Source organism: Anastrepha ludens, chromosome 4, assembly GCF_028408465.1.
Source record: "Anastrepha ludens isolate Willacy chromosome 4, idAnaLude1.1, whole genome shotgun sequence".
Classification (NCBI taxonomy): domain Eukaryota; kingdom Metazoa; phylum Arthropoda; class Insecta; order Diptera; family Tephritidae; genus Anastrepha; species Anastrepha ludens.
Window position 1 is genome coordinate 101,061,687 of NC_071500.1, and position 25,854 is coordinate 101,087,540.

The 25,854-nt window shown below is 37.5% G+C and overlaps 4 protein-coding genes across 7 annotated transcripts; 2 read left to right on the plus strand and 2 right to left on the minus strand.

The window, feature by feature from the left end:
* Positions 1–2,600: 2,600 nt before the first annotated feature.
* Positions 2,601–4,668, minus strand: LOC128860380 (ubiquitin-like-conjugating enzyme ATG3). Its single transcript, XM_054097873.1, has 5 exons — positions 4,360–4,668; positions 4,169–4,304; positions 3,922–4,112; positions 3,531–3,857; positions 2,601–3,424 (listed from the first exon to the last, which is right to left on the minus strand). Exons 1-5 carry the CDS (start codon positions 4,429–4,431, stop codon positions 3,143–3,145), a joined length of 1,008 nt encoding a protein of 335 aa, XP_053953848.1. The 5' UTR covers positions 4,432–4,668; the 3' UTR covers positions 2,601–3,142.
* A 624-nt stretch (positions 4,669–5,292) lies between these two features.
* On the plus strand, positions 5,293–10,425 carry LOC128860381 (kelch-like protein diablo). Of its 4 annotated transcripts, XM_054097876.1 has the most exons (9): positions 5,293–5,624; positions 5,706–5,829; positions 6,247–7,014; positions 7,089–7,658; positions 7,860–7,981; positions 8,037–8,226; positions 8,299–8,486; positions 8,566–8,602; positions 8,805–10,425. In XM_054097876.1, the coding sequence occupies exons 3-8, from the start codon at positions 6,301–6,303 to the stop codon at positions 8,588–8,590; spliced, it is 1,809 nt and encodes a 602-aa protein (XP_053953851.1). In that variant the 5' UTR covers positions 5,293–5,624; positions 5,706–5,829; positions 6,247–6,300; the 3' UTR covers positions 8,591–8,602; positions 8,805–10,425. The 4 variants fall into 4 exon arrangements, with proteins under 4 accessions (XP_053953851.1, XP_053953849.1, XP_053953852.1 ...); XM_054097874.1 differs by having other exon boundaries at positions 8,566–10,425; XM_054097877.1 differs by lacking the exons at positions 8,566–8,602; positions 8,805–10,425 and having other exon boundaries at positions 8,299–8,490.
* Positions 10,426–16,788: 6,363 nt separating this feature from the next.
* On the plus strand, positions 16,789–20,041 carry LOC128860382 (DNA polymerase eta). Its single transcript, XM_054097878.1, has 4 exons — positions 16,789–17,074; positions 17,143–17,410; positions 17,480–17,991; positions 18,062–20,041. Exons 1-4 carry the CDS (start codon positions 16,914–16,916, stop codon positions 19,977–19,979), a joined length of 2,859 nt encoding a protein of 952 aa, XP_053953853.1. The 5' UTR covers positions 16,789–16,913; the 3' UTR covers positions 19,980–20,041.
* A 2,755-nt stretch (positions 20,042–22,796) lies between these two features.
* LOC128860384 (larval serum protein 1 beta chain-like) lies at positions 22,797–25,463 on the minus strand. Its single transcript, XM_054097879.1, has 2 exons — positions 25,239–25,463; positions 22,797–25,152 (listed from the first exon to the last, which is right to left on the minus strand). Exons 1-2 carry the CDS (start codon positions 25,446–25,448, stop codon positions 23,017–23,019), a joined length of 2,346 nt encoding a protein of 781 aa, XP_053953854.1. The 5' UTR covers positions 25,449–25,463; the 3' UTR covers positions 22,797–23,016.
* Between the last annotated feature and the right edge of the window lie 391 nt (positions 25,464–25,854).

Below are 25,854 nucleotides of genomic sequence, written 5' to 3' on the forward strand. Positions count from 1 at the left end.
CAAAGTATAAGCGTTGCCAAAGTCATTTTTCACCGAATTTTAAGCAGTGTTACCATCTTGGGTATTTTTAACAAAGTCGATTATTTATTTTACTTGCATTGCTTGCATTTTTAGGCCAAGCGTTAGGGCCAAGGCAAATTTATTAATAATAAATCCTCCTTGGTTAGGGCGTTAGTGGCGAATAAATGAAGCAACTGGTATAAATGAAAATATATTGGCAGCGCAGGAATAGAACTACCTTAAATGATATGTTTGTAATATAAGGCCTCTTCTTTTCGAGTAGATGAAGCAACTGGGATAAATAAACATATATTGGCAGCTTTGGAATACAGCTGTCTTTAATTAAATGTGTTTGTAAGATAGAAAGTTATACCAGTTTAGGGGGAAGTCTACTGTGAATTTTTCAAAAAATTGATTTTTTTTTTATTAGCTTAAAAAATACTTTGAACCCTCTTAAATAAGGTACAATATGTGTTACAGCTGGCTAAATTTTTCTTCGTTGAAATTTCGACCTTTTCCCGAAGCGCTCCAAAGCGCGTACCTGCTATACTGAAACTTTAAACGCATTTTTCTCGAAACTAAGTTTTTGTATACGGTGTACACGATATCTCGAGTTCTGATAAATGAATCAGCTTAAAAATTTAATTATATATTCTCTGTAATAGTGTCTCTCGTCTGACATAGGATTTTTTTGATATCGTTATTTGTTAAATTGTTATAAACAATAGTAACATCAATTTTAGGCAAAAAAAAAGAAAAAAATTTCAAGAATTTTTTTTTCAACGCCAAAATTTTTTATCGACATAATCCTACGTCAGACGAGAGTCAATACTATGTATATGATAACAATATTTTGTTTTTTTGTTTTAGATCACCGAAACGTAAGATTTCATGTACACCGTTTAGGCACCTAAGAAAAGCGGACCTGCGCTTGCAGAAGTGCCACAGCGACCATTTTGAATATTTTGACTTAAAATTTTTTTTTCAAAAACTTAAATATATAATAAAGATAAGAGTTTAAATAGATTTTATGTACGAGCAATATTTTGTTAGAAATAAAATCCGGAAAATAAGCCTGTTTTTTCCCTTGTCACAGTAGACTTCCCCCTTAAAGAGGTAGAGCCATACTCGCCGCTAATCTTACTCGATAACTTTGTTGTTGCTTTCGCATGTAAATTTTTTGTTAAGGTAGCCGAGCAAAGAAATGGCGAACAGAAGAGGTCTTTCATTATTTTAAATCCACGAAAATGAATGGAATGGAATAAATGGATAGGTGCAAAACAGAAGTTTTCGGGTCTTACAAATATTATGGCCAATTCGAAATAAATTGAAAATAAATTTTTTTCAAAGTTTGTTAATTTTTCTTTTTCATTCGCGGTATAATTGGTTGAAAGATTATAAATAGTGCTACCAGATTTACTTTAAGGTCTGTTATTTTTGCTGTTTTTACATAAAGACGATTTCACTAACAGTCATGGACTTTTCAAATCTGATATTGTTCTCGTTTCTCCCTAAATTGCAAAGGAAAATGACTTTACTTGACGTTTACGTGGAACAATTTTGCAAAGACAATAACTATACATTCACATTTTACTAATGCATTCATAAGTCTCTCAATGTTTTCGGCACTTTCTATGATTTCTCGAACGCAGCTAATTGGCAAACATTTGACGTAAATGGCCAATTTGACGATGTTTCATTGTAATTCGCGAAAAAAAGCCAAACATAATCATAAAAGAGCACGCAATTCGGAGATATACATTTTGATTTCGGAGAAATGTATTATTATAATCTACGGTTCACTCAAATATAAACCCAAATAAATCTGGCTTTGATGCATGTAATTTGTACGAAACAAACTTAATGACAGGTGCTTAAAAGTGAATTTTCTTTATAACTGTAGGACGTTTAGGTTACACAAATAATTCTTCTCTTTTTTGACAGCTAATACATATTTTCAATTCTCTTCAGATCGTTGTCTTGATTTTTACAGTATCAAACCGTTAACTGGCTCATCTCATCGAATTTGACAGTATCAGCTGATTGGCTGACGGAGTAAGGGTTATGAATCGGTTTGCTATTTTAGTGTATATGTATATGTATATAACGGATTTTCCAATAAGAGATGTTATATTGATATTCAAAGAAAAATGCTATTTTTTAATATAAAGGATCGGGTTGTTTATTTCATTATAAACAGTGGAATATAACATCAGGAAATGACCGCCACGACCACGCTTATGGGACAATATCCTTTTCATGAAATTTTCCATAACCGAATTGCAAAGTGGCTGCCCTATGTCCTCAAGGTGTGAAATCACAAGATCTCGGTGGCCAATTGTGATCACCTCTTCGCGAGATAACACGGTCCGGAATTTTATACCAAAACAGCTAAAGCAAGACATAGATTTCAGGTGATCAAAAATACAATAAAAATGAGGCCGATTTTTGAGTTTCCAGATTTCAGTATGGCTAGGACAAAAATGCTTAAGTCGGGATAGGATGCTTTAGCTCAAGATCAAAACATTTTATATTTCTTAACTAAATTTGAAATGTCCTGTACATAATATTCCAAGTGGGAAAAAGTAATGGGCGGCACATAAATCTGAGCTAAATAATAATTTTGATTTTTATTTTAAACAAACCACATAAGTAAATCAAGTATCAAAACTCTTTGTCAAATTTTCGACGGTAGGGCATAAGCTACCAGAAGTACTGGCTCCACATTCTTTACATATAGCATTAATAAATTTTTTGAAAAACAAATGTTAATATGCAATTTATTGCTCTGCATTGCAATGTCTCTTATAAATACACAATATGGCTTACAACATTCATTTCAGCTTATCTATAAATGTGTGTGCGAAAATACATAGAAAAAAGGTGAAGACATTCTTTTACAAAATCTCGAAGTCTGTCATACAGACGTACACATATATCGTTTTTGCAAGAACAAAGAATACATTTTTTGTGATAGTTAAAGCTTTAATAAATCAAATATAAAAATATTAACTTCTATGATCATAAGCAACTTCAGCAGCTTTCAAAGTATATATGTATGTATCTTATAAATAACATTAAAAATTGCTTATGTAATGATCAAAAGCCTTTTCTCAGCGCTAATCTTTATAAAATAACTAGTTTAAGACATATTAAAATTTTGTGTAAAATCATATTCAATAGTCGGTATAACAGTTTGCACGAATTTCAGGAAAATTATCAAATACATGTGCACGCCCAGTTCTCCGCCACCCTCCTCAACAGTTTGAATTATTTTCTTCATAATATCAGCATGACGACATGGATGTACGCTAGCCATATTAGGACCTGGCAAATGCGGGTGGCTCTCCATGGTAACAGTCTTCTTGGCATGATCCTGCGAAACATCCTCGTACATCTGTTCAACAGTTAAAGGTTTTCGATTCTGTTGAATGAATGAAAAATAATATTTTAGTTACACGCAAGTAAAGATGAATTTCAAAATTAAAAAAAAAAAAAAAACGGCATAGTAAAATATAACAAAATCTCACTTCATCATAGCCAACTACCCAGAGACGTGGCGTCTGATAGTATTTATCGTAAGTGATGTGTAAATCGTAGGTACGAGTATGCAACACAGAGTCTGTAGCATCAGCGCCACCAGCTGCTTCAGCAGAGTTGGAGTTCTTTGTTGCCAATTCGGGGTCTATTTTACGGGTCGTGGTGGCTACAGCAGGGTCCACTAATTGCAACATACCACTTTCTTCGAATTCATCCATATCGATCGCCTCGTCATCGTCATCATCATCATCGCAATCATCATTACCTCCGCCAGTTCCGTTAGTGCCATTGTCGCCATCTGGTGTACGCATTTCATCCTACAATTAAAAAAATTGATTTATATGGTTACGGAGAGTTTTGTTAAAACTATGTGCTATATACCTTGCTTTCGTCAAGCGTTAATTCGCAGACTTTTTCTTCTAACTCAGCGGTACCATCTTCATTCAGCTGGTGAGTTTCGACCCAGCCACCGTCGCCACCCTCCTCTTCAACGACAGTCTCTTCACCAACATATTCCATTTGTCTGCAACGTCTGTAGCATGGCACATTGCGAGTAATTAAAAATTGTTTATCTATGAAATTAATGCACTTTAGTTATTGGCAAATTTTTATATGCTATGAAAAGAACCTTTCGGTAAATATGGCTTCGTTTTTGATTCGTCGCCAGCAGCCCATTGCCAGGTGGGGCAATGATGAACCAAGTGATCACCGGCGGCTACAAACTCTTCTGGTGTCAAAACACCTGTTTCACGAAATTTAGATTCCTGGAAAAAATTACTGTTGGTTCTTCGTATACCAATATCACCAGCCAATAGTCACCTTTAGCACTGGGGTAAGATACTCAGCAACATTCAGCGCCGTTCCTTTGACAGTGTTTAAAACACTTTGCATTGTTCTCTATTTAATTTTAGCTCCTTTCCTATTATTATATTACTCTTTAAATGTAAATATACTAATTCAGTTTAGTAAATTTACTCGACTCCCACTGCTTTTTTTTGCTACACCTTGAGAAAAGTGTTATTTCCACAGACTTTCACCGACCGTCTGGAGCCTTTCGGAAAATGACGTTCAATTAGCGTTGCCAATCACGGATGTTTTTCCGATTACAGATTAACACAGGAACATAGGAAATAGTTCTTATCTATAATGAAGTATTTCGCATTTTGAATAAACTCTGAAGAATTAAAGGTAAACAATGGAAGAAAATTCTAGTTTTGTATAATTTAACTGAAAACTGCATGTAAGTTATTTTCGACAGTTATTGTATTTGTTTTGTATCTTTATTTACACACATATATGGGTGTACATATATAGCTGATCATAATATTCTATATATTCAAAATCACTGAGAGAATTGCCGTACTAACTAAAACGTAAATATGTAAAGTTTATTTTAAACTTTTGCAACTTATTAATAACACAAGTAATGCAGCTCCATGCACCATAAATAACTTTTTGTAAACAGTGACTGATTTATTTGTATTTGGGTTGCCTTGTAGTAAATGCATTTATCATCATTAATATATCTCCTCTTTACACAAACACATTACAAAAGCTGCCATATTTCGTAAATTTTTTTATGGATGATATCTGTCATAAACGAGTTAGAAAATGGTTACTTCATACATGTAGGGTTTCAATCCTACAGCCCTAAAAAAATATTTTTAAAATATTAGGGCTAAATTTCGATTAATTGTTTCGATAATTATTTGTGACGATTAAAATGTTTTGAAGAGGAAGATTGAAAAACTATTGGCAGCACTGGCAGTCGGATGCGTGTTGGTGTTTGTGCAGTGAGGTGGATCGAGAAAAAGTGACGATTTTTCTGATTTTTCGTAAAAATTATTGAGAAAAACTCTTAACTTTTCTTAAAACTATCAAAGATGAGTGCGAACACAATAGTTACGCTATAGTAACCCAGTTTTTCGTGAGTTAGATTGCTGTGATTGCATTTGCAAAATTTACCTTGCAAAATCGAACGAAAGACAAGATAAAGGGTAACAAAAATAGCAGCAGCAGAAGCAGAACGGTGCGACACCAGCATAGGGCGGTAGCAATCGCGCAGACGAACATTTTGGAGGAAGGTCGGTTGGTTAGCTGAGGCCACAAAATAGTATATGGAAAAATAAAATTCGACATAATTTTTTATATTTCGCATTCGAAAGGTTTTACATAGAGAAATTTCAATGCAACGACGCTACTGAGGAAACCGCGAAAATTGCATTTTCGAGAATTGCTACCTGGAGTTGGTCGTGGTGTTTTGGGCTTGTCGTTGACAAAAACGCTAAGGTAAGAAAAAAAGAACATGTAATTGCTAGTGTATGCGTTTTACTTAAGCAGTAATTGATAATTGGCTCAGAAAAAGTAGGTAAAGCTGTTTGTCAGGCAATGGCAGTGGCATAGATATTTTATGCGTTGTTTTTGTTCTGTTGTGAGGGCTGTTGTTGACAGCTGTTGTGGGCATCAGCAGTGCGACGGAAATAGTGGGCGAATAAGTTTTCTTAGTTCTTACATGAGCCGATACATGTGATATTTTTGGAGCGAGTTGAGACCGCACACATCTATAAATTTCAAAATAAAGCAGTGTCTGTACATCAATTTGAGATAAATATCGTAACTTGTAGATTTACAGGAAGTGAAAAAGCAGGGTGCTTAAAAGTTAATATTCTTAATCTATTTCATCTACTCATCCATCATTCTTTACAGATAGACGCGGTGTGGGGTTGGGCTTCTGCCCCGCTGCGTTTAGCGGCGAACAGGATGGGCGATCCAATGCTTCCAGGCGCAGCAGGAAGTGCGGGCGCCTCCACTGGCGCCATTGATCGGCCACCATCACCGGCACGACTGTCGCACACCTCGGAGAAGCACCCCAAAGTTACATTATCCGAGTTGAATATGCTCCGACGCCATCGCGAACTTTGCGATGTTGTACTCAATGTTGGAGGTCGTAAAATATTTGCCCATCGTGTTATACTTTCCGCATGCAGTCCATACTTTCGCGCCATGTTTACCGGTGAATTGGAGGAATCACGACAAACTGAAGTGACTATACGCGATATTGATGAAAACGCCATGGAGCTACTCATTGATTTTTGTTACACTGCTCATATCATTGTTGAAGAATCCAATGTACAGACATTGTTACCGGCCGCTTGTTTGCTGCAGTTGGTCGAAATTCAGGACATTTGCTGTGAATTCCTCAAGCGCCAATTGGATCCAACAAATTGCTTAGGCATACGCGCTTTTGCCGATACGCATTCATGTCGTGAACTTTTACGAATTGCCGACAAATTCACACAACACAACTTCCAAGAGGTAATGGAGAGCGAAGAGTTTTTGCTGCTACCAGTCGGACAACTTGTGGATATCATTTGCAGTGATGAATTGAATGTTCGTTCAGAGGAGCAGGTTTTCAATGCTGTCATGTCTTGGCTGAAATACAATGTTGCTGATCGGCGTCAACATTTGGCACAGGTATTATTTAAGTGAAAATTTGAAAAAATATGAAACTACTTATGATTTTGTAAATATTTTGCACTTTTTTTAAGGTACTGCAACATGTGCGCTTACCGCTATTGTCACCGAAATTTCTGGTCGGTACTGTTGGATCGGATTTATTGGTGCGCTCAGATGAAGCTTGTCGTGACCTCGTTGATGAAGCAAAGAACTATTTGCTCTTGCCACAAGAACGTCCACTAATGCAGGGCCCTCGTACGCGCCCACGTAAACCTACCCGTCGTGGTGAAGTGTTGTTCGCTGTAGGGGGTTGGTGTTCAGGTGATGCCATTGCCTCCGTTGAACGATTTGATCCACAAACGAATGATTGGAAAATGGTTGCACCCATGAGTAAACGACGCTGTGGCGTCGGTGTTGCTGTACTCAATGATCTGTTGTATGCTGTTGGAGGACATGATGGGCAAAGTTATTTGAATAGCATTGAGCGTTATGATCCGCAAACCAATCAGTGGTCTTGTGATGTGGCGCCAACCACTTCCTGTCGCACCAGTGTTGGCGTAGCGGTGCTTGATGGGTTTCTATATGCTGTTGGCGGGCAGGATGGTGTGCAGTGTTTGAATCATGTTGAACGCTACGATCCTAAGGAAAATAAATGGTCTAAGGTGCGTAATAGTGTACGAGAAAAGTCCATTTAGGTTTTTTTTTTTTCATTGTTTATATTTAATTATAATATTTTTAACGTTTCGTTTCTTTTTGTTTAATTATTACTTTTACTATTTTGCGTTTCATTATATTTATTAATTATAATTTGTTATTTGCACTAATTATGACTTTTTAATTAATTAATATACTTTTTTTAATAGGTTGCACCAATGACTACGCGCCGTTTGGGTGTGGCTGTAGCCGTACTGAGCGGTTATCTCTATGCAATTGGAGGCTCTGACGGTCAATGCCCACTGAATACCGTTGAACGTTATGACCCAAGGTGAGAGATAATCACTTTAATAATTATTCAGATATTTAATTTTTGTCTCTTGCAGGCAAAATAAATGGTGTGCCGTCAATCCAATGTCTACACGTCGTAAACACCTGGGCTGTGCTGTTTTCAATAACTACATTTATGCTGTCGGTGGGCGTGATGATTGCATGGAGTTATCTTCAGCTGAGCGCTATAACCCGCATACAAATACATGGAGCCCCATCGTAGCGATGACCTCGCGTCGCAGCGGTGTAAGTTTGGCTGCCATAAAAAAAAAAAATAAAATGAAAATAAGTAACCTGTATGTACTAAATTTTTATTAGGTTGGATTGGCTGTTGTAAATGGGCAACTATATGCCGTTGGTGGTTTTGATGGCTCGGCTTACTTAAAAACAATTGAAGTTTATGATCCCGAAACAAACCAGTGGCGTTTGTGTGGCTGTATGAATTACAGACGTTTAGGTGGTGGCGTAGGTGTAATGAGAGCACCGCAGACTGAAAACTATATGTGGTAAGTGTTGGCGTAAATTTGCTTAAAATTCTATACAAACTTTAATATATGTATTTTTTTTTTCACTTAAATATTTCAGGATACGTAAAGATTCCGTTGTTTGATTGAATCCAGAGGTGTGTTATTATTGAAGCCGGAGCTACGTCGTAACTATTGTGCGTTGCTACGGCACATTTTAGGGCTTTTGAGCTTATACTAAATTTATGATAAGCAAAGTATATATATTAGAAAACTACAACCATAAAAACAAATCGAATAAACTATTTAAAACTAATTAATTATATAAAACCTATTGCGCATGAATTCCATTTACAACAGATCAGATGAAATGCATTGTTTGCCGCTTGCCTGTGATGATAATGTGGATTTTGGATTTGGGCGAGAGGCACTTGTGCGCTTAGCCAATAATCACTTTGTAAAATTTTTAATAAAACATTTCCACATAGTTGTTTTAAACAGCTACATGTCCCGTGCGCTGTAATCGCAATTGAAAAAGAGAAAGAAAAAAAAAACAAATCGTTGCTTATACAGTGCACGGGACAGCGAAAAATATTTATTTGTAATCGAATAAAATCGCAATACCATAAGAAAATTATGAATGGAAAAAATTAAATTAGTTTTAACGAAGTTAAACGAAAATAAGCGTATATAAAAATTATAACTGCCTTCTAACTGCAAATAACGAGGAAGAAAGAAAGTTTGTTAGTTTTAATTAAGCACATTATCAGTATCCATGCGAAAAAAAATGCGCTAGTGGTTAAAAGAGGTTAGGTTATTTCATTATGCGTTTATTTTTTTGTTTTTATTTATGCACTATTTCAGATATATTTGTAATGCTAAAATGAAATTGTATGTAAATGCATTGTATTTTTTGAAGTTCTTTACTAGTATTTTTTTCAAATGGTTTCTTGTAAAATTACTATTTTTCAATTCACTCGCATAAACCCCTGCCGGTAGGATTTAGTAATGAAAAACTTTGCAGTGAAATAACATTTATTTTGAAAAAAAAACTTTTTCACTTTATAATTCTTACATCTTCTTATTTCACAACTATTTTCAATTATTGTTGAATAATAGAAATAGCTGTAAAATTAAAAAATAATCAAAGCAATACCTGAATACAACTGGCCATTGGTTTTTCATGCCATACCACACAATGACTGAGCTAGACTCGTCATTTTGCCGGAGGGGGTTAAGAGCGTATCAACAATTTTAGCTCTACTTCAGTCAATCTCATTTTGTACTATTGTTTCTTTAACCGAATCAACTAAAAATGAACCTGAAACTTGCACCTCCCACTCATAGGAATAAGCTATTAAAAATATGTTAACAATTAATGAAAGAAAAAATGCAAACAATGAAAAAATTGTAGCAGCCTAAGAAAAGAGAACCAAAAATTTAAATGTCGAGGAAGTAAAAGAGATAATTGATAAAAAGTAATTATGTCAATGCATGTGTGGCATTCTGCTTGATTTCCGCAGCCATTTAGTTGCACTCATGTATTTACACATATACATACATAATTTGTATGTGCGCATAATTTATCTATTTTACTTTTATGAAAGGCCTTTGTAAGATTAAGTTTATTTTAGTATTCTGTTTTTCTTTTTCTGTAATGAATTGATATATTTAGGTATGTAATATAAAAATATATATATGTATATGTATGTACGTCGGCATATCTATGTGAGAGCATGCATCACATGTACATGCATGTATGTATGCGTACGTGTATTTGAAAACTTATGAACATTGTTCTTTGAAGCAATTGCTGGAAATAAAAATGTTGATAAATTAAGAGATTATTATATGCAAAACAAAAAGAAATGAGCGTTGGCAACAACTCTAAATTGAGTTGCAATTGAGTTCTACTGTGAAAAGATAATCTAATACTAATGGACATTATTATTGAATGCGCTCAATAAATTAATGACTAATAGTTATTTGTTTTCATTTGATAAGGGGAAAAAGTAGAGAACGACCGAATATCTATTTTCGAATTCGAACCGAATTTAAGCCGAAACCGAACCGAATATTTTAAAGAGCCCAAATAATAAACAAGCAATGAGGTTTAACAAAACCGGTATTTTTATTAAAAAGAAAAACAAAGATGCCTAAATCTCAATCACATTAATTTCTGCTCATAAGATACTTATGCTTGTGAAAAATAAAAATAAACCTAACCTTAAAAATAAGTGCTAATGTGTTAAAATAATACTTCGAGTTGAATTATTTTACATTGTAATGTTAAAACATTAGCGTAAAGTACGTTCACATATGCAGTAATTAGCAATAAATCCACAAAATTAATCTAAACGTTCACATCTGTAGATTACCTGGAAAATTGACAATCAGCTGTCAATGCTGCTTTGAGAGGTTTTTCTTCATAGAAATTACACTGTGGAACAAATTCAGGTTAGCAAAAATTAGGTCCATTCTGAGAGTGGCGAGTGAAAATAGAGGCGAAATTAAAGGACCCGTATCGCGCCGTTTGTTTATGTTAGTTCGAATTTTTTTTTAATCGGCCTTCGAAGTTTGCAGTCAAATGCCGATTTTCAGTATATTGTTTATATGGTTTTTTGGCTATAACTCGTCGACTAATTGATATTTTTTCAATCTGTAAAAGCCAAATTATTGCTAGAGACCTGTGCAACAATTACAATTTTTGAAAAAATTGATTTCGAAAATGTTTATGGTACTTATGAGGCAAAATTATTTTTTTTCATGTTTTTTGAAAATATTTTCCACAAAACTAAGTGTTTTTTACTTTTTTTGTGGTTTATAATATGCTTCTCAGTTTCTTTATTGAATTTCATTTGAAAAAAAATTGTCTTAGTCGATAATTTGCGCTTTAGGCATACAGTCATAATACAAAACTTGCGTTTTTTGAGCTTAATATTAATTTATTTCTCATTTTTTTTTTATTTTTTTTATTTTTATTTTTTAGAGCTTACATGATAATAAAATTAAAAGTAAACTAAGCAAACGCAGCGCTAGCAGCAGAGGCTTTCGGCTGTCTGGTGATGTACTATATGTTGAATCAGATACGACGGAGTAGGTCGGTGTCCTTCAGAAATTTGTAAATATTTTTGATGTTTTCTTCAGTGGCTTCTTTTAGAAGTAGAAGAGGGTCTGTGCTCCTGAAGTGGTGATGCCTTTGAGAAGCAAGTTCTGGGCAGGATACCAGTAGGTGATGTACACTGACTGTTGCTTGGCAGAAGGGGCAGGTGTTGGGTGTATTACCCTGTAATAGGTGTACGCTGGTGATTATGGTGTGCCCAATACGGAGTCGTGTGTATGGGGTAATGTGGTTGGTGGGTACCGATTTTGTTCAGTGTTGGTTTTGAAGAAACATAGAAAAAGAAAATATAAAAATATGGAAAAAATATAATTTTGAAATGTTAATAATGAAAAGTTTTAAGTAGAAAAATAAAATAAATTAAATTAATAATTTGGCCAGCTGCCGTTTAGCAGGCGGCTGTGGATCAACATCACTGCTCTCTCTAATATCTTGGTCATCCACATCATCATCAGAGAGATCGATTATTTCGTCCAACAGATATTCTGGATTTTCATCTGTGTCTTCCCCTTCTTCCTCAGTTTCCTCGTCTTCCTCTTCTTCAAAGGTGTTTTTATACCACCAACAAATTTCAGCGAGTATCACATCTGGAGATTTTTTTCCTCTGTACCTGAAACGAAAATAGTTTTCAATCGTTAACATGTTTAAATTGTGCACTCTGACCAAGATATTAGAAAAATCTAGGAATTCAAAATATGCACACTCTATAGTTGCCTTATTTCAAATGGAAGCGCAGTTTGGTGATGACGTTCGCCTTGCTCATCAGATTCAGTTGACAACTGTTGAGCGAGTTTTTCAAGATGCTGATGCAAGAGATGAATTTTGTATGACATATTAACCCCAATTTCAGCGAAAGCTGCCAACATGTTTGCAACAGATTGTCTGTAGTTTTCTTCGCGTTCTTTACCCAAAAGTCCTTTGATGACTGCTTTCAATGCGAGCCATGCATTTAATTCTCGGTCTGTCAGAACTTGCTCAAAATCTTGACGACTCATTAGTTTCCGTATGTCGGGACCATTAACAACCCCTTCCTGAATTTTGGCCTTACTTAGTCTTGGGAAAATGTCTTTCAAGCGGTTGAATACTGCTGGTCTTTTTGCGATACATTTCAAAAAATTTTTAGCAATGCCAAGTTTAATGTGGAGCAACGGCAACAAAATTTTCATTTCAGGAACAAGACTTTCGTGTAGCCTATTGTCATTAGGCCATTTTCGCCCAATTCGACTACTCCAGTTATGTTGTTTGTACTGGTTTCTTCCTTTAATACCTTCTCCGTATCGTGAATCCCAATCGCACAAAAAACACGGATATTTTGGACGGCCTTAACAGCATCTGGCCTGTAATCAAGGAAACTACTTTGAGGTCGCAGCAAATGCGCCATTGGTGTTCGTTATATTTGACTACTTCCAGAATGTCTTTCAATTTATCGAAAGTTTCACTAGTGTCAGTGCTATACGCAATCGGAACAGAAGGCATTCTATTTGTCTTGTGCAAAAGTACAACTTTTAAGCTGATTAGTGAACTATCGATAAAGAGACGCCAATCATCTTTTTTATAGGTTAACCCTATCGCCTCCATTAACTTTTCAATATCGTTGCAATAAGCGAAATTTTTTGCATCATTGACATTGAAGAACTTTTGTAACTCTTTTTGGCGTTTTCGATATGCTGTTACTTTTGTACCTTTCGTCAGCAAATTATTTCCTTTCAAAAATGAAGCCAGTCGTTCTGATTTTTTCTGAGTCAAACACAAATTTTCAACAATTCCATCCAATTGGTTTTGTGTTATTAGGATTGGGTCCTTTGATGTTTTATAGGATGTACCTTCACCAGGGTTGAATTCTGAGGAGAAATCCATGGGTGTAGCAGCGGTGGTTGTAGTACTGATACCTGTTTGAAGATCAGTACTTCGGTATGTTGGTACTGGAACGAATTCTGAGTGCGGTAATGGTAATTGGACACTTGACACTGCTACATAAGTTTTATTCTTTGTTTTCCTTCTATTCAAAGTTTTATTGTAGTTGGTACATCCATAGCAATTTTCTTCTTGATGTGGGCTATTATCTGACCACATCATTGGTACACCAAAAGGCATAGCCTTCTTCTTTTCACTTTTCCATTGCATAAGACTTGAATAGCAATTAAAGCAAACTTTTTTAGGGGCATAGTTTACGTCATTGATAAACTCTTGCGAGAAATATTGTCTATAGATTTCCAAAAAAGAATCAGCCACATTGCCGCATTTTTCATCGCTTACTATGAAACGTCCACAAATATTACAAAAATGGTTCATTTTACATGTTGGTTCCGACATTTTTAATACAATATATATTATAGAATGTTTTTTTTTTTTTTTTTATGAAACTGATACACTTAACTTAAATCACTCACAAAATGAAATAGGTTCCAAAAGAATGAATAGCAAATTTTATCACGACCGAAGCGAAAATTAAAAGACATCAGCTTCGGCTGAGTTTCGAGTCTTGCCAGATATTAAGAAATAATAAGGAAAACGTTAATTTTTCGAACATTTTGTGACTTTCGTCTAAGTAGCTGCCAAAGTATTTAATCCCGTAATTTTCTTTTCAAATTACATTTATTTAAGAAACTGAGAAGCATATTATAGACCACACAAAATGCAAAAAGGACTTAGTTTTGTTGAAAATATTTTCAGAAAACATAAAAAAAAAATAATTTTTCCAACATTTTGCTTCATAAGTACCACAAAAATTTTCGAAATCAATTTTTTCAAAAATTGTAATTGTTGCACAGGTCTCTAGCAATAATTTGGCTTTTGCAGATTGAAAAAATATCAATTAGTCGACGAGTTATAGCCAAAAAACCATATAAACAATATACTGAAAATCGGCATTTGACTGCAAACTTCGAAGGCCGATTAAAAAAAAAATTCGAACTAACATAAACAAACAGCGCGATACGGGTCTTCTAATTTCGCCTCTATTTTCACCCGCCACTCTCAGAATGGACCTAATTTTTGCTAACCTGAATTTGTTCCACAGTGTTATTTTGGTGGAATATTTCGGTGTTTTTGGCTTCTCTAATTATTACTAACGATATGAAGAAAATACAAGGAGAAGGAATAGCTAATTTAATTGCGCAATTGGCTGCTAATAATAAACAGTTGGAGGAAATCCGTATGCGACGTTTTCTGAGGTAGCAAAAAATTATGGGAGCAATACGCATGGGAAATTCTATATTACATTTTATAATAAGTAATAAGAGGACAAAACGTTTATGGGCACACCATTTTTCCTGTAAAATGAATCCATAATTAATAATTTTTAACAAACACTTTATTAGAATTATGTTTACAGACCTGTTTTCTTTGCCGGCATGCATTTCATTTAGTTTTTATTTTGATGTGTCTCCTTACATTCGTAATAATAATTATCGATAACATGGAAAACACAGGGTTTTATGTCAAAAAGTACGGTTAGTATCTAGGATTATTTTATAATCTCAGTTTTTGGGAGAGAAATTTTTTATGGGAAATCTCGCTTTTTAATTACGGATTGGGAATTAAGCACGAAAAAGTAGATCTTCTACTGATGTGTGAACCTAGCATTACTTCTTGGTTTAGTTGATGATACTCAGCTGATTAACTGCCGAAATATTTCAGAAGTTATTTCGCGCCGAAGGGTTGTTTGAAAATATGCACCAATGATTTAAAGTCTGTCAAAAACGTGGCATACGTTATTGTATGTACAAAGCAGAGTAGCTGGAGTTCAAAAAATAATTCAGTACTATTGACAGTTTATTACAGTTTCCTGATAGGCAAACAATTTCGGTAATTCTTTAGATTCTGATATTTATTTAACAAAAAAAAAACATTATTCAACTTTTGTTGTCTTAATTAGTCAGACGTCACTGTTATAAAATTTTCAAATATTAGTTGTTTACCCATTCTCAATCCATTCTCGACTTGCAAATTAACACCTACGACGCAATAATGATGAAATGCAAGATTGCGTCATCCCAGACTTGTGACGCCAACTTAGAAAATAAACAAAGGAAAAGAAGAGGAGAAATGAGCAGCTCATAACCTGCGGCATTCGCTCAAGTACCCTCTGGATAGCTTCCGAACACCCGTTTGAGAGACAGCTAATGTGAGAAGGCGAAACAGGAAACCAAGATATTTGGTTGTGCGCTGGGTTTAGGACCCGCCATCGAAAAATCCTTCCCTAATGAAAAAGCAAGCAAAATCTCGTATACATACATTTTTGCTTCTCAATGGCATTTATTGAATTTTCTTCAAACATTTTTAAAAAACAAATATGAATAAAAATCTCTCTAATCTGCCTAAAATTAACAAATGAAGTTAAGCCAAATCAAAGTAAATGATATAAAGGTGTTTTCAATTCCTAATTGCTGCCATTTCTAAGTACTGCAAATAAAACATTGAGCCATTTGAAACTTCGCCGTACTTCAAGCACAGCTGACATTTCGAAGGTTTTCGAGAAAAGTGACATAATTCAAAAATACAAAATACTGAGTTGGGTCAGTTTTCTAGATAAGTGACGCGCCAATTCGATCACCTGACAAAACGACACTAACGCCATCTCTCAGAATTGCTTCAAGAATCGTTTATGACGCTTTTCCAGATAAAAATATATAAACTCTGTAGTTGATTTTTGCTTTTAACGGCAAAACTCCGAATTTTGAGTTAATTTTGAGTTGTGTCGCTTTTCTCGAAAACCATCGATTTGGTCTTATTTCAAGAATGATAGAGAAACAGATCGCGCCTTCCGAATTCGCCGTGTCATAAGAGGCCATGAATAAACAAGCAAAAGGAAGGGAATATACGTGTTTGTCAGAAAGAAGAAGAGTAGGCGAAAACAATGAACACAACCAAAGACAAGAAATCATACGCACACACACATACTTTATTGCCACGGCGTCTTCCGCATAAAAACGCAAACAAACTGCATTTGGAGGCTCCATTTGTGCTTTCACAATTTAACACACGGCACTTCGTTTGCATTAGTTCGTGTAGTTTAAATCTCACAAATCACAATATTACCAAGTCATTCACTGAATCTTCGCATACATGCAATTTCTCCTACTTTTGTTAATTTTGTATTGCGAAGGGAGCTGACGTCAGAGTAAAGTAACTGTATTTTAATGGCACCACCTTCAGTACTCAATTCGCCTTGGTCATGCGCCACTAATCCAGTTTTTACTGTATCAACTTCCTCAGCTGATATCTGAAAACACTTGTTTGCGCGCGGGCGCCGTTTCGTGTTTTGATGCAATTGCCTTTAGCGCAATCGAATTTTTATCAACATTTAATTTAGCTAAAGATATACAAATATTTATGTTATCGCAAAAATGTCTACGAGAAATTATATTTCGATGCAGCAAAAGTATAATCGTGTGATTGTGCTGGTGGACATGGACTGTTTCTTTTGCCAAGTGGAAGAAAAACTAGATCCGCAATTGAAAGGACAACCTTTAGCAGTGGTGCAGTACAATGCTTGGCGAGGTGGTGGGTAAGTTAAAATAAAAAATATAATTGAAGGAAATTTCATTAAAAAACTATCTATTAAATACGGTCAAGTATTATAGCGGTAAATTATGCAGCGCGTGCCAAAGGCGTTACGCGCCACATGCGAGGCGACGAGGCAAAGGAGAAGTGCCCAGAAATACAATTGGTAAAAGTGCCTAATATACGGGAAAAGGCCGACTTAGACAAGTATCGCGAAGCGGGCAAAGAAGTGGCAAATGTTTTACAACGCTTTACACCGTTACTGGAGCGTGCTTCGGTCGACGAGGCTTACTTAGACATAACGGAAGCGGTTAATAAGCGCTTGGGTGACATGAATGCAGTGAGTCAAATGAATTTTTGTAAAGTATCAAGAAATATTAGACTTATCTTTATTTTTCATATGCCACAGGGTTCATTCATGCTACAGCCACAAGGATTAGTAAATACCTATGCTGTTGGTTACGCTGGGATAGGCGATTATGTCAATTTGATTACAAACCGTTTCAATAATCCTAACACAGAGGATATTGATTTAGAATCTGGTGCGTTTGCCCAAGCACATGATGCCACCGACATGGCTGCAACACGTCATAGTGATATACGCCTGCTTATAGGCGCTGCCATTGCGGGTGAAGTGCGTGCCGCTGTCAAGGCGGATACAGGCTACGAATGCTCTGCCGGTATTGCACACAATAAAATACTCGCAAAATTAGCGTGTGGCATCAATAAACCGAATAAGCAGACTATTTTGCCACTGACGCAGATTCCTGTGTTATTTGAAACGTTGCCGCTTGGCAAAATACGTGGTTTGGGTGGTAAATTTGGCGAAGAGATTTGTGCTAACTTGCAAATACGATTTTTAGGAGAGTTGTTACCGTATTCGGAGCAGGATTTACAACGTAAATTTGACGAGAAGAGTGGGTGAGTTGTAAGAAAAAAAATATATTTACTTTCATTTCGTTCTCAATCATTTTAAAATGTTAACTTGCAGCACTTGGCTCTATAATATATGCCGGGGTATTGATTTGGAAGCGGTTACACCGCGATTTTATTCAAAAAGCATTGGTTGTTGCAAGAAATTTCCAGGACGTAACAACATTACCGGGTTGAATACACTGCGGCACTGGCTGGGCGAGCTGGCCAATGAAGTATGCAATCGCATGGAAAAGGATATGATTGAGAATAATCGTCGTGCTAAACAAATGGTTGTCAGCTTTGTGCAAGAATTTGACAAAGAGGAGGTATCCAGTTCACGTTCCGCACCACTCAATGGTTATGATAAGGAAACATTAACAAAATGCAGCTTAGATGTTATACAGTCACATACCAAACAATTCTTCAAAACAGGCAACACTTTGGCACTGAACAATCCCATAAAATTTTTGAGTATCAGCGTGGGCAAATTTGAAACAATACAAAGTGGACAGAGTAAATTACAGGAAATGTTTGCCAATATGGCAGCTAAGAGGAAAAACGAATCCGAAGATACTTTGATTCAGACACGCTATGTAAATAACGGTACAGACACGCAAGACCAAGTCGAGTTGCCCGTTGCTAAGAAACCAACTTTTATGGAACATTTTTTGCGACGTGGCTGTGAACAAAATGCGAATACTGCAACAAATACTAACTCGGATGCAGCTATGATAACTGCAGAGTCTGGAGAAGAGGCAACGTGCTCAACTAATGTGCAGTTCAAAACCAATACAACAGACTCAGGAAATGTAACGGCAACACAGATTACAATAAATAATACGATGAAGACTACACAAGCACCAGAAAAAAACAGTTTCTTTCTTAATGCATTGAAAAAACAAATGATTACGGAAGGCGAGTGTAAGCACATCGCAGTTGATCGAGGTGCTTCAAATGTTGCTAACTCCACGATTGAGCCTAAAAACACTGACATCTCGAAAAGTTTTTTTGCAAAGCTTTTAAAGAATTCAAAAGACGAAATTAATGTAACCGAAATAGCAACTCCAAGCAATCTGCAGATATCTTCAGAAGATGCATGCAGTACAACCACTTTCCAAAGTTGTGTTGCTGGCCTAGAACAATTCGTTGAGGAAATTCCACACATTAATGAACAGGCTTTTGAAACTGAGAGAATTGTTACAACTGAATCTCCCTCTAAATCAAATGAAAATGTTGGCTTATCAAGAAATAAGAGTAAATACGCAACTGCTATAGCCAACACATCCCCGCCGCATGCATTGCATTTAAGCAACATACCAGTAAATTCAAAGCATACTCCTTCGGAAACCTATGAAACCAGCTATGCAGAATTTGCAGTACCTGAATTGCGTACAGAATTTCTCCAAATGACGAAATGTGAAATTTGTAAAGTTGAAGTACCATCAGATGCACGTTCAATACAATTGCATCAAGACCACCACATAGCCATGCAGCTCAGTCAGCAACTACGCCAAGAATATCGCACAGAAATTAAAACTCAGTTAACTGCTAACAAGTCCACATCGACTGCGGCGGTACCTAAGAAAAAATCGAAAAAATCACCTGTACAAGCAGCAAAAGTCGCAGGTGGGAAAATTGGCACAAGTATAACCAAGTTTCTGAAGCCTACTGTTGTTGGTGCCGCAACTTCTTCGAATGTGTCTGAAAGCGTAGCGGCATCCGAGCATGCTGCCGCGCCAATCAACATCTTGGATGACACTGTAGATGCGGTGATTTGCGAGGAATGCAAGGCGCCCATAATAAACACTGAGCTCCAAGAGCATAAAGATTTTCATGTAGCCAAAGCACTGCAGCGCCAACTCAACATGCTGGAAGTGCGCACCGTGTCTGTTGTCAAGCCGAATACCGCTTGCAACAGCGTATTGAACACAACTCATTCAAGTATTAAAAATAGCAAACCAATTACACAATTCTTTTCACAATCAAATTGTTAGATGCTGTGTTAGATGGGAAGAATCTCAAACAGCGAAAAATATACAAGTAGCAACTATATCAACTCTGCTATTCTTATTTAGAATGTTTAAGGTAAGTTAAACCTCTTCAATTTATATTCGATTTAATTTTTCAAAACTTATGGGAACTTGCAATCACCTGTACCAAGCTGTATTCACATAAGGTGATACCTATTCTACAAATACAATAATTTAGCTCCCCATTGTCGAATTTCGGCGGAGGGAACAAGAGGGAAAGCAGCTGCAAATAATCTCACTTTGATGCGCCTTGTCCTGCACCTTATTTCTAGTGTTCTTTATATAGGGGTTTTCAATAAGAGGTGTTATTCCCGTAAAAGTTCAATGGTTCTTTGCTTGTGTGGCCGTAGCGTCGTCTTGTTGAAAATAAACGCTGTCCAGATCAACACCATCCAGATCAACACTTACCAGGAAAGGTAAGATGGCAAGAGTACCCCAGGTACACTTCAAGTAGCACTTGCGTGTCGTTTTGATACCATAATGTAGAGCACTACCTGTGAAAAGATTTAGGGAAGAGAAAAATCGTCTACAGCCATCCAGTGCTGTTGATGTAGTGGAAGAGAGAAAAGGGATCTAGGCTGGATAATTTTTTGAAGTCATCCCCAAAGGGCACGCTAAGGAATCTCAAGCGCCTAGCCGCCAGAGTCGGACATTTGCAGAGGAAGTGTTCCACAGTCTCTTTCTCTGCAGGATCTCCACAGCTTCTGCAATAGCGGTTGTACGGAATTCCAAGCTTCTCCGCATGAGTACCGATCACCTAGTGACCAGTGAACACCGCAATGAGTTTGGAAATTGAATCGCGGGGGATTCCCATCACCTTAAGCGTTCTGTTTCTATCGTATTGAGGCCATAATGTTTTCGAAATAGCGCACGATGAGACAGACCTCCATCACCTCCACAACAGTCGGTTCTACGTAACCTGAACGACCCGGATTCATATCCGGCCAAGGACTGTCACTTCAGCAGCATTCTTCGTATATGCACGGGGAATGTTTATGCTGCTACAACAACAACAACAATAGCAGACCTCCATCTTGCGCTTTTTTTTAGAAAGTAATTGTGTAGTTTCCCTTTAACAACGGTTGGTGTCCCCACCGATGTCTGAGAAGGGGACAGCTGAAACCGGTTCTATCGACCCCTTCCTGGCAAAGTACGGTACACTAGACAGGGCTAGTATGTCCAGCATGTGAAGGTACCCCGCACGACACTAACCACCTCTTCACATGCCCCATCAAACCCACTCATCTAACACCTCTCTCCCTCTGGACCCAACCCGTCGAAACTGCCAGTTTCCTGGGCCTACCGTTAGATGAGCTAGACGAAGGCGACCGGTAATTACACTACACTGACAGGGCGAAGATACTGCTACAACAACAACAACAACAACCCCTTCCTGGCAAGCTCATCGGCAATTTTATTTCCCTCTATAATCCTGTGCCCAGGAACCCAGACAAGGGAAATCTTTCCTGCACGTTCGAGACGTTTGAGTTCCTCCTTACAGGAGTTCGATTTAGAGTAAAGCCCCGCTCCCACTCCGGACTCCATATTGGATCTGTCAGTGAAAACAGAGGTATCAATATCCGTATCCCCTCTTTCCAATCTTGCCTGCTCGGAAAGATAGCCCTAGCACACCCCTTAAAACACAGTTTGCGGATGGAGAGGTCAGTGCAAAGAACAGAAAAGGGGAGATCCGCTTCATGATGCTACTATATCCTACAGGAAGTTGTCTCCAAAGGCCAATCTCCTTCAACCTAATAGCACTCTGAGCAGCAATGGATTTGCAGGTTAAATCCATAGGAAGTAAGTGCAGAATAACGTTGGGTGCACCATCCAATTCCGGCCAAAAAAAATCGTAAAAAATCAGCAAAGACACGACGTTGTTGATGATCTGACGGATTGAGTCCTTGTGTTAACTGGACTTTATAAGCTTTAATACCCAAATCTTTATGCAAAATACGGTGTAATGACGTTTGTGGAATGCCTAATTCCAAAGAACGACGAGGAATGGACAAACCCGGGTTTTCTTCAACATTTTCGGTTACAACAGCAATATTTTCGGCTGTTCTTGAGCGACGTGCACGGGTTTTATTCTTCACATCACTCACTTGTCCCAACAGCTCTAATTTTTTCACCAATTTTTGTATTGCGGTCCGACAAGGCGCTTCACGATGATCCAAAAATGTTCGAGTTTTACGATAGAAACCACATATGGTATTTCGAGACTGCTAAAACAAGCTTTCGGATCACTGCAGAATATCGCCCGTCAAGCGAAGCATGTTGGTTGGTTTCTGCCGGATTTTTGGGGCCTTCAGAGCAAATACGAGTTGCAGTTGAGCCAACTCGGAGATAATTCAGAAGTAATCCCTGCTGTTGTTGTTGCAGCAGTAACTTTGCCCTGCCAGTGTAGTGTAAATCACCGGTCGTCTTGGTCTGGCTCATCTAATGGAAGGCCCAGGAAACTTGCTGTTTCGACTGGTTCAGGTCCAGAGGGAGAGGGGTGTTAGATGATTGGGTTTGATGGGGCATGTGAAAAGGTGGTTAGGGCCGTGCGGGGTGCCTTCACATGCCGGACATATGTTTAGTATGTCGGGGTCGGTAGGAGTTTAACCTGCTACAGTATCCAGAACGTAAGAAGTAATCCCTCTTTGGACTTACAAGCGAGCGCCAGAAATAAGCCATTGTGCATACTTAAGAGATAATAGGGAGTTTATAGAAGTTTGGCCACGGCAAAAATTTCAATATGAATTAAATAAAAATTAGTTCTCGGTATACCTTTTGGATTGCGGTAGCAATTGGTTGCATTTTTATTTTGTTTTGTTTTGTTTTATTTTGTTTTCATTTTCTTGATTAACACACAAAAAACTAATCAAACACGTGTTACCCTAATAAAACAGGTATTGGAATCCAATCACAGCGTTTCGGTTGTCAAAATTTCCATATTTTACTTAAATATACCCAATTAGATATTGATTTTATGCCACAGCCAGCTCGAGCCTTTGGTTTATTGGAAGTATTTGGTGTAGTAATGATTGTAGAAGTTGTAGTCGAAGTGACCGAAGTTCTCGTATTCCTCGTAGTATTGCTTGAGTGTGTTGTTGTGGTAGATGCTCACATCCATGAAGTAGATGTTAGACATTGCGAGCAGTTCGGATTCATCAATTGGACGATCCAATGGATAACCGAATGGTTTGTTGTCAATATAACGTGTGCCGGAACCAATGCCGCTGCTGTAGCTTGAGTCGAAGTTGGAGTGTTGCTCGACGGATGCTTGGTAGGGCGCAATGTGGAAGAACAATTGCACAGGGAATCCACTCTCCCAACCCTTAGGCAAGAGAAGACGATCTGGGAAACCAGAGTGTGGTTCGCTAATGTCTAATGGCAATTCGTATTTGCCATCGAAGGCAGCCATAACGTAGTGGTACAATTCTGTGTAAGTGCTGCGATCCTTCACAGTCCAGAGGTAATCATCGGATGAGCGTTTGATTACATTTTCGCCAACAGTTAGCTCATAAACGAATTCATCCAACTCAACAAAGTTCTCACGGTTCTCTTGTAGTGAGATAATACGTCCGTATTCGTCGTACTTAGGTCCGTAGAATGAGCGAATGACAACCTTTTGTTGCTTGTCAGATTGCACTGTGATGTCAAAGTGGAATGGCTTGTGGTTGAGTCGCATTTGACGAGCGTACAATGATTTATCCCAAACGAATGAACCATCAACGAATACCATTTTGTCATTCATCAAGTTGGTAACATCAATGTCTACCATGTCGAAGTAGGTGACCAGTTCACTAGCCTCGACATTTTTGATTTCAACGCCGGAAAGACCAATTTCCTTTTCGGTGTAAGGAGGGAGATGCTTTTTGAAAATATTTAATATTTCGGTGCCATATGTGGCCATGCTGAGAGAGAGAGGAACACGCATCATGGTTTCGAAGTTCAATAGAGCGTTGGGGGTTACTTCGTAATCATTCTCTTTGACGTTGGCGAAGTACATATAGTGCACCATGTACCAGTAGTTGTAGAAGTGTTTATCGGGGCTCTCGGCATTGCTTTGCACATAGTTTCCGATGTATTCAATAGATTCCGGTTGGCGCAGATCGATTTTCTGACCGTCCTGTGTGGTGTAGACTCCGGAATTAAGGGTATTATATATACTTCTGTAGCTGCTTTGCAATCGGTGCCACATGTCGAAGTTGCCGACAGTTTGGATTTCGAAGTAGTTTTTGCGGTAGCTATAACCAACACCACTATACGAAACCAATTTCGGATCATAGCCTTGTTCGAAAGCATGATACCAAGAGGGTTTTGGGATTTTACCGATACCATGGGACAAACGTTCCATGGAGTAACGAGCCAACAGTTGCTGAATATTGTAGAGCCACCATTCACCACGGCGATCCTTATTCAAACCGAAGGTTTTGCCATCCAAGAAGAAAGCATAGTCCATATTCAAATAATACCAATACGAGTTCCAGCCCAAATCCTCAGTGAAGTATGACAATACAGAGTGCTTATTGAAGAACTCTATATCACGAGTGTAGTCAACGGGATGCCAGAAAATTTTGATATCCTTCATGAATGAGGCATATTTGTCGTCAGAAACAAGTTCGTAGGTGTTTTCGCGCAGTGGGAAGTTCTTCTCTGCAGCATACCAGTGTTCACCCAGACCCATAAGTTTCCACCATTGGTAGGTCTTGAAGTCTTTCATATAGAAGTAGTCTTGGTTGTTGTGTTTGTTGTTTCTGTAGTAGACATCGTTGAACTCCTTCTCGTACTGGTTATATTTGCTCCAGGTGTTGTAGTCAAATTTCTCAGCAGCGTAAATTAATTTGCTGTTGAGGAAGTATTGTGGGAAGATTTCATAGATGGAGGGTAGCATCAGACCTTGGAAGTCATCACGATGGATAACGGCCAAAGTAAGAGCATAGACGAACATGCCTTCGTTGACGTGCATGCGAGCCCAAGCGACGTTTCGTTGGAAGGTTTCCCAATCCTTGGCATAGTAGAAGTAGTTGAAGAGACCATAAGCTTGTTTGTGGTGAGTCTTGACCAGTGCGCCAAAGAATTCACCTCTTGGCAACAGCACACCCATTTTGTAGGACTCGTAGAATTTCTCCATATAGCTATCGAAATGCTGAAATTGTGCAGAATATTTTGTAAACTTTTTTATATTTTCCATATGAAAGTAAAAGTTAAATGTTGAAATGAATTTTAGCTTACGGTATAAAGCGCCTTGTCATGGACTGCCTGCTGACCCATCTTGATGTATTCTTCGAACATCAATGGATCCTCTACGCGGTAGACAATTTCAAGGAGGAACTTCTGCTTCTCCAAGAAAGCATGATCGGCGACTGTAACCTTATTGGTGGGAGGAACGCTGGCGGCGGCTACCAGGCCAACGAGTGCCAAAAGAACGATAGTGAACTTCATCCCGGCAACTGCTCCGGATTAGATACTTTGCTCCAATACCTAAAGACTGTTGCTTACAGCAGCCGCAACTAAAACTTTTATACAAAAATTTAGAAGTCTCAGCTCGCTACTTTAGGTGAGGCCTATCAATAATGACTACATTTTGGTGATATGTTTATTGCTAAAAATAATTAATATAATGCAATCTTTTTTTATATTTTTGTGTATGTAGGCATAGTTCAAAATTAATGCGCAGGCCTTATGAGTTGCATTTAGTTTAAGAATTACGTTGTTGATAACGGGATGTGATGCGCTGACACCAGCCGAAAAAAAGAACGACAAAAGAACAAGACATAATAAATATTTCTTTAATTTTTCACGTATGCATTTATATGATAAGCGTTATGTTTTTTGGCCTGGCATAACA